The sequence below is a fragment of the Lactuca virosa genome, chromosome 5, assembly GCF_052849685.1.
Source record: "Lactuca virosa cultivar CGN04683 chromosome 5, Lactuca_virosa_CGN04683_v6, whole genome shotgun sequence".
Classification (NCBI taxonomy): Eukaryota; Viridiplantae; Streptophyta; class Magnoliopsida; order Asterales; family Asteraceae; genus Lactuca; species Lactuca virosa.
This window is the reverse complement of record NC_136430.1, coordinates 293427976-293437005: the sequence shown is the minus strand read 5'-3', so window position 1 is coordinate 293437005 and position 9030 is coordinate 293427976. Positions and strand designations below refer to the sequence as shown.

Here is a 9030-nt window from a genome sequence, read left to right as displayed (position 1 = left end):
TCATTGTTCTCAAATATTTAAGGGCAAATTACAAGAAAGTCATTATATTACCACGAAATTTCGATTTTGACACCGTGTTATTTTTTTAGCAGTTATGTCAATATATTTACAATTTTGTTGCAATATCAACCAAATGACCGGTTCTCCCTGTTCTCCTGGTAACCACTTTTCACGAATTGCAATAAAATCACTAAGTTTACCAAATTTCGATTTTGACACCGAGTTTGAAATTGCAAGAAAGTCACTATATTACCATAAAATTTTCATTTTGACACCGTGTTTTTTTCTCAATTATGTTATTACATTTACAATTTTGTTGCAATGTCAACCAATTGGCCGATTCAGGAGATGTTATTGTGGTTTAGAAGCTTGATTTAGAAGCTCGATTTATACAACACATAAATAAAGGTTGGTCCAATGGTGTAAACTCACTTACAAGTCAGCGAAAAGGGTATTGTCAACCTATCAGGAGATGCTATTGTGGTTTAGAAGGTCGATTTGTATAACAAGTAAATGAAGACCCCTATCAGGTCGATTTTTACAACAAATAAATGAATACCCTTATAAGGTCGATTTATTTGTACAACAAATAAATTAATTGTTGAGTTTTTATTAAAAAAAATAGTCTAAAATATATAGTCAAAACTACGAGTTTAGCAACAAAAATAATTTTATGTTTGAATAAACTAAAATTTTTTTACCCACCAATGATCATTTTTCAAGACTTAGAATGATTAAAACAATCATAGAAAGTTAAGTGATACAACCTTTGGAGAATTTGATTCTCATGGGAGATTGGAAGTTGATGAAGTGTGACATTAAGCTCTAAAATAAGGTCTCTATAATGTATCCACCAAGGCAAGATTAAACCACCAAAATATGCTAGTATACACTTGTATAAAGTTGTTCTTAAGCATTAAGACTTATACCAAATAATTTCTTAAAGAGAAGCAACTTTAGAACCTTCATTTCTAGCACCAAATGGAAGAAAGAAGAAGAGAATGAGAAGCTTAGAATTTACGAAGATTGGAAGCCAATTGAGTGGTTTCTAGTGAGCAAAAGACCAAAAAACTCCTCATCTAAAGCATTTCAAATATAGGGTTTGCATCGAACCCACTTTCACATATCTTTTTAGGTCGATCTAATGGTTCAAAGCCACTTAAAAGTCAACGAAAATGGCGTACTCACCCTTTTAGGTGAAACTTTTTATTATAATGTTTAATGTTTAATTCTCGTGAGAGTATTTCTTCACATATGACATCTAAAGGTCAATCTAGTGGTTCAAACTCATTTAAATGTCAGTGAAAAGGCGTACTCACCCTTTCGGTGGATGCTATTGTGGTTTAGAAGCTGAATTTGTACAACAAGTAAATGAGGACCCCTACAATGTCGATCTAGGAAATGCATAGTGAGTTTGAACCACTAAATCGACCTTATATGGGTCTGTATTTACTTGTTGTACAAATCGAACTTCTAAACCACAATAACATCTACTGAAAGGGTGACTATACCCTTTTCACCGATTTTTAATTGAGTTCGAACCATTAAACCGACCTTCGTTTATTTGTTGTACAAATCACGCTTCTAAACCATAATAACATCTCATGAATCGGTCAATTGGTTGACATTGCAACAAAACTGTAAATGTAATGACATATTTGAGAAAAAAAACTCAGTGTCAAAATCGAAATTTTGTGGTAATATAGTGACTTTCTTGCAAATTTAAACTCGGTGTTAAAATCAAAATTTTGGTAAACTTAGTGACTTTATTGCAAATTGGGAAAAGTGATTACTGGAAGAACTGGTCATTTGATTGATATTGCAACAAAATTGTAAATATAATGAGATAATTGCAAAAAACAATAACTCAGTGTTAAAATCGATTTTTTTTGGTAATATAGTGACTATTTTGCAATTTGCTCAATATTTAAATATCATATTTATTCAGGATCATTTCTAAATTATCATATTTATTATTTATATAATTTTGAAATACCAAATATGCCTAAATATTTATTTTTAATATTTTAAAAAATTTTATAAATATTTTAAATGTTTATTTTTAACAAATTACTATTATACCACTTGTTTAAAGTTTCTAAATTGAATGAATTGAATAATGAAACTAATTTCACCCCTCAATAGAATATAATAACTTACAATCTAATTATCCTTTCTTTCTAAACAAAAAAACTGATTAAATTTGTTACATTTATCAATATCATTGCATCAATACGAAACTTCTAACCATTAATTTGATTTTTGGTTTTTTGTTTGTTCAATTGATTTGGTGAAGAATATAATAACTTAGATGGAATTTTAATTTTATGATTGTGATTTGAATTTATAGATGTCGAAGGAACATGTTTACATTTCTGCATTTAAGGATTCTTGGAACTTTGTCTGTGCAGTGAGTAATTTCGTCACTGTTGCGTTTCTTGGTAGTTAATCTTCAAATCATTTAGAGAAAGTTGCCTCTCGTGTATGAAAGGGGATTAAAAAACAATAGACGAGAGATGAAATGGAATTTGCAAATCATTACTAGAACATAAGAGGACCAGAACCCTGTGAATCAATATACAAGTGATGTGATGGTTGGAGACGAAACCGATGAACAAACTGTCGGAGATGACGCGACGATAGACATTAGAGAAGACTAACAACAATGAGGGTTATATTTTCAACTTATATTTATAGTATGGGTATAATAGTCATTTGATAGAAATAAAGATTTAAAATGATTATAAAATAATTATACAATGTTTAAAAGTATTAAAACAAGGATTTTAAAAGCTTAAAAAGGGTTAATATGATATTTAGAAATTAGGTTCCATAAATATAATATTTTGTTATTTAACAACATATACACAATTCTCACAATATAAAATCAACATTCTCCATTTTGTCTTTTTAGAAATTAGGTTGGGCAATGTAACTGTGTTTCGGTAGATTAGCTAAAAACTAGTTTTAGTTGAAAAAAATAGTTTTGACCCGATAAGTTAACTATTGTTGATAAAGTAATAACGTTTGGTAATACTAATTAATAAACTGAAAATGTAATATGATATTACGATAAGTGGCGGATGCAGTGTGTAATAAGTGGGGTCCATGGACCCCCCTTGAAATTGATTTTCACCATATATATACATCTTCATTTTGGTAATTAGATACAAGGTTCTATATTTGGCACCCACTATCAAGATATGAAATATTATAAACTTCTTTAATTTTTCTTTCTTTTCTCCCTCTATACTAATTATTCCCTTCTTTTTCCCTCTGGTTGCTAAACTGCCGCCGTCGACGGAGTTAGAACCGACAACCGACACCGCCCCTGTTCATTTCTAAGTCGCTAATGAGTAAGGTATAAAATGGACCCCGATTGAGTTTAGTTCTGGCTCCGCCACTGATTACGATATATTTGGAAAAGTTTTGGAAAACACCTACAACCTTGTAATCTTGACAAATACTTGAACCAACCGAAAGATCCAAATAGGTGAAAGAAACTAAGGAAGCTTGTCCGGTTTACATCCCGTGACACCACCATCATTTAAACCTCATGAAAATCGACCCCCATTCTAAACAAACTCAATATATTAATATTTAATTTTAGGCTTGAAACACTGTAAAACCAAATCAATAACCGGACATACCCCCTAATATTGGCCCAAGACCGATTACCCAAAAAAAACGCATCATCTACATAGAAAAGATGTAAAACCTGCAGAGACCCACCTATGCACCACCAAAATAACATATTTAAGAAACCTATTTTCTTAAAGTTTCAATGTACATACACAGTTTGACTTGGAATACCCGATTTTCAAGGTGCGTCTGTCTACGTGGACAACCGCAGCCCCGTATAAATGGTAGGTTGGGCCAATGGCTCCCACTGATCAAGGGTATCCGTATTCTTCTTCAAATTCTTCATTTGAGCCATTCTTCAAATTTATTGTGTTTGCCTTGGGTATGATTACTTTATATTTCACATGAATTGAAACCACTAAAATCAATATGTAAAACGGAGGGTGTACATACACATATTTTGACCCCAAACTTAATATACCAACACTATGGTTATGTCTTATGTGCATGTGCCGAAATAAACATAAAATTAGTAAACAATATGACTTCATAATTCAAACCTCAAACTAAAAGTGATAACATTTGTTTCATTATTAAAAGCACATTTTTTTTAATTAAAGTTCACGACCTTTTCACCGGTTGATTACAGTTTTTGGTGACAACTCTTTTTCTTATTAGAATTATTTGCTAACTACAAACTCTATACATCTCATCCTTACTCATTGCTCGCTATATATTTATAAACTTAATGTTATCTTCGTTGGCTTATTGCCCATCAATTACATTTTAATTTCAAAAATATATTTGCAAACATAATATAAAATTAAGAGTTAAATAGCAATCTAATTTCATTCCACGACCATTTCATAATATTAAATTATATATGCAAACATAATATATGCCCTATTTTAATGTAAAAGATTGTGATATTTTATATAGATAAGATTTTATATTGTAGTTTAAACCTTTACTTAACAAGATTGTATTAGATGCATATGAGATGCAAGTGCAAAATTGCCTTTCATGTGGAATACCTATATAATCATCAACTTGCATTCAAACACACATAAACAAGGATAGTTTTCAAGGGTAGAAAAGGGAAAGACTACAAAAGATACAAAATTTCTATTGTTAAATATCATTATCTATTATATTTTACAACCATAGTTGTTAGCATCTAACCACAAATCACAATTGGCACATTAAAAGGTAAAACATGTAAAACACATTCCATGTTCAAAACAACAAACAATATTATCTTTATTTTGCTAGTTGCTCATGAAAAGGAACTTTACTCCAAGTTTCATCTATCCCACTAACTTGCAAAGGCGGCAATGAAAACACACTAACCGTAGAACTTTTACTGCGAATTTCCTTTAACGCCCTCAAAGCCGAAATAGTACTCTTTGTGTACAAACTCTTCATGTACTCAAGCTCAGCAAGCTCTTTAGCTTTCAACGGCCCTTCACTGGCCGCAACACTGGTGGTAGGCTCATTACCACCAGTGTTGTCATCGCCAGTTCCATCAGCAGATGGAACTGGCGATTCGATTAGTGGGAAGTGGCGGTCGAGCATCGCCTCACATTCCTTCACTAGCTTGTAAAGCAAGTCGGTTGTGAAAAATGGTTGTTGCAGGACTTTTTGAATGAAAGGTAAACGTAAGAGTGCGCCTGTTCTTTTATCGTACTTTTTCAGTATTTTGACTATTCCTGTATGAAATAGTACATGATTTAACTTTAATATCTTTAAAGTTATTTATTGAACTGTGTATTTAAGTACAAAGTACAAGGTACAAAAAGTACCTGTGTAGTTAAGTAAAGTACCTGTGTAGTTAAGTGCGCTATAGTTTTCTAATAAAACCATCTCTCCGTGAAAATCGACTATTTCTTTTCGGATTTTGATCATCTCTTCGTGTGAATCTTGGGATTTCATTAAACTATCTTGTAATTCCTGTATTACGAAACAAAAATAAATAAATAAATAAATAAAAGGTTGACTTGAAATGATGTTTTTGACTTATGATATTGACTCTTGTGTATCATATCCACCACTTCAGAGGACTGAAGGGTTGTTTTTTTGTGGTTGAGAATATAAAGAATAAAAGAATATTTTAAAAAGGACAACAGCCACTCTCTAAGTGTTAAGTGAAGTTCGCTTTTGAGATTGTGTAATGGGAGATTTATAATATTCCATCAGTCAATTTACTATCACTTAGATATTCTTCACCACAATAAGAAAGTCTTGATATTCGATAACAATACTATTAATTCTTGATAAGATAAGAATGGACAAATGCAATTTTAATATTCCAAGAAACTGGAAAGGTATAATTCTCTAGTGGACATTTTGATCAAGAATAGCAAGTGATATGAGATTTATGCATATGCCAGAGAAAGTTTTGGCCTTTCTTTGTATAAACAAAAGCTGAAATTTCAAAAATTGCAACTAGTGGAAACAAATAGTAACATAACAGATACACTTATGTAATATGAATGCAAACAAAGTTATTACAAGTACTGTTTCTGATAGTATGTAGTGATATAATCATATAAACACATTAAGTAAAATGATTTGTTCTTATATTGATCTGGTTTTAGACATAGATAAAATGTACACACAGTCTATCTTTAATGTTACTTGAAGGATGCATAGCAGCTAGAATGGAAACAAGTAAGAGGATTTTGTTTGTTGTTAATTGTTATTGTTCTTGATAAGATCATGAATCCAAACTCTAGCATCGTCATGTTCATAGTTCATAGTTCATAAAATACACTACTGAGAACATACTTGCAAAACATGAGCTACTGAATCATAGAAGATGTTCAAAATATCACCGAGCTAGGTTTTGAATCTGAGATGGTCATGGCATAAAAACAACTAATTTTCGTATAAAGTATAAACACAGATTAACAAGAGCAACGTAGTTGAACAGATCTATTAATAAGAAAAATGGAACCCAGATTCAATACCTTCAATTTGATGATATACTCTTCTTCTTTCTCAACAAAGAAGGAATTGAATTTCTCGACTTCCTGTTCCAGCAACTCAAGGAAATCAACTTCTTCGCTCGACATCTCTACACCACCAGCAATCGAACAGTCTTCGCATGAAATCCTGGTCCTCTTAGCTGGTCTGTTGCAGTCATCACCGGATTTGTCTTGAGGTTTAATAAGCTTCAACCGCTTTTTGAGTTCTTTGTAGGACAGGAACTTGTCTCTCCATTCGGGCAGAGTTTCCTCGATTTGATTGCTTAAGCTCTTTCCGAATTTCATGATTCTTGTTGAATGAGTCTCGATTCGTTGAAAGAAGATGATGCGGAGGAGGAGAAGGGGGAGGAGGAGGAGTACGGGAGAGGAAGGAGGAATATAAGTTGGAAGGGGAAGAATATGCGGAGGAGGGAAAAGGCATATTCTGGAGAATATTTCCGGTTTTATTCTCCGGGAACAGAGAGAAAATGACGGTGGTGGCTTCAAGTCGACGCTACTTCTTTTTTCTTGATTATTTTTGGCTAGCTAACTAATTTTTAGAGGAGTTTAAGCATGACAAATTAAAATAGCATAAACAATGCATAATAATCCATTGTTAGGATAAATAACAAAATTTAAATTTATATAGATAAATAAAAAAATAAAAACCAGCCATTGAATTAATATTTTCCAACCCGGGTCAATCCGGTCGGTCGAAACAGTTAGATCTTGAACCGATGAAAAGACCAGATCAACTAAAAACGATTTTTGGCCTATATATGAACCGAATTTATATGAACCGAATTAAACTGGTCGGTTTTATTATAAAACTGGATGAACCGTTTACCCGGCTCGTTACAAAAATCAAGTTTAACATAATAAAAAAAATATCACAAGGTTACATACTTATATTTATCTTCTATTATTGTCAACAACATTGGACATATTCATAACTTATAATTATAATTTAAAAAAAAAAAAAAAAAAAATTGTTGTGAAACAAAAATCAAGCGATTTTTGATTTAATATTTCCTTGTTTTTTTATTTCCATTCACTATTTTATATGTCCTATGTTAGAGCCCATTATTTTTGTTATTTGAAACATCAATTTTTTCATGTTAAGTAACAACTTTATTAAATTTACATATTTTATTTCAGTAAACAGTAGAGATTTGACGGATTCAGGGTGTTAAGTAATTGGATTCAAAGTGTTAGGTAATGTATTGATGACACCTGTAACACCTAGTTCGTGGTACGTTTTTATTTGTCAAGTTGATTATCTTTACAAGATTTGGGGGTTGAAATTGGGCTTGGCATGACGTGTTCATTCTTGCACGCTGAGTGTGTGCGTCACGATAGATATTTCTTTGGTCGAGATGTGTCCTAGTTGGCAGCCGAAACCCTAATGTTTGGGCCTTGAGCCTTGTTTAATGGCTATAACTCCTAGGGTTCCTTATTTTGTACAATCTCCTCACTCCAGAGACCCTAGAGAGCAAACCTGTAACGCCCACAGATTCGGGCTAGTCAATTTAGAAACAATGAGCGTCAAAAATGACTTTTTGATGGAAGATTATTTAGAATGAATAATCTTAACCGAGTTATAGTATATGTCACAAGGGTTTCGTATACATAAAGAACGTCGAAATCCGAGTTATAACGAAGAAGTTATGATACGTTGAAGTTTTACGGCTAAACCGGCACGGAACCATGTAACGTAAAAAGTGAATTTTTGATCAATTACTTTTTAGCCTTAGGGATCTAAACAAAAGTCGTAGTATATGTTAAACCGAGAGCGTGCATAAAAAGAACGTCTAAATCTAACTTCGTATGACGAAGTTATGATTTTTCTAAGATTTGGCATAGCAGTGCACAACCCGGAATTCGAATTTTAGATCGATCGGTTTTTAGCCGACACAACCTAAATGAGAATTGAAGATCTCATTAATAGGAGTTGAACGATAAAAAGACAATAGAAAACGGAGTCCGTATGTAGAAGTTATGAATTCTACACGGTCGTTAACAGTGTAATCTTCTCATACTGTTCAATTTAAAATTGGCCGAGAATTAACCGATGGAGTCAAAAGAAGAGTTGTAGATATTGTCAATACCTACGCGTGGATATAAAGAACGTCGGAAACGGAGCACGTATACGAAAGTTAAGGAATTTAGAAGTCGGAAGGGTGCTGCTGCGAAGTGGGTGACGTGGCGCGATCTGAGTCATTGATTTCTCCCCACGCCTTGCCACCAGATGGTGACATGTGGCACCAACTCGAAGATCTAGAGGCCAAAACTCGACGAGTTTGACCCAATTCCAGCCTATAAATACCATGCGAGAGTGCCTTCATTTTTCACACCAAAACCCCTTCACTTCTTTCTCTAACTTCTCTCTAAGCCTCCCAAAACCCTCCCAAAGCCCTAGTAACCTCAAGGTGCTAGAGGAAAAGCCCCAGAGCGCTAGAAGGCTCCGAGAAGAAGAGATTTC

General features: G+C 33.0%; 1 protein-coding gene across 2 annotated transcripts; it reads right to left on the bottom strand.

Annotated features, from left to right (window-relative positions):
* Positions 1 to 4685: 4685 nt before the first annotated feature.
* LOC145116260 (SPX domain-containing protein 1-like) lies at positions 4686 to 7080 on the bottom strand. Of its 2 annotated transcripts, none has more exons than XM_079052618.1 (3): positions 6552 to 7080; positions 5385 to 5532; positions 4686 to 5291 (listed from the first exon to the last, which is right to left on the bottom strand). In XM_079052618.1, exons 1-3 carry the CDS (start codon positions 6852 to 6854, stop codon positions 4843 to 4845), a joined length of 900 nt encoding a protein of 299 aa, XP_078908744.1. In that variant the 5' UTR covers positions 6855 to 7080; the 3' UTR covers positions 4686 to 4842. The 2 variants fall into 2 exon arrangements, with proteins under 2 accessions (XP_078908744.1, XP_078908745.1); XM_079052619.1 differs by having other exon boundaries at positions 5406 to 5532; positions 6552 to 7076.
* Positions 7081 to 9030: the final 1950 nt, after the last annotated feature.

What these genes read in the sequence shown, in the direction of transcription:
- LOC145116260 (XM_079052618.1), bottom strand. Translation starts at nt 6,854, where the DNA reads ATGAAATTCGGAAAGAGCTTAAGCAATCAAATCGAGGAAACTCTGCCC. An exon ending in AGTATATCATCAAATTGAAG is followed by an intron (nt 5,533 to 6,551) that starts GTATTGAATCTG and finishes TTCGTAATACAG; the next exon opens with GAATTACAAGATAGTTTAAT. An exon ending in TACTTTACTTAACTACACAG is followed by an intron (nt 5,292 to 5,384) that starts GTACTTTTTGTA and finishes TATTTCATACAG; the next exon opens with GAATAGTCAAAATACTGAAA.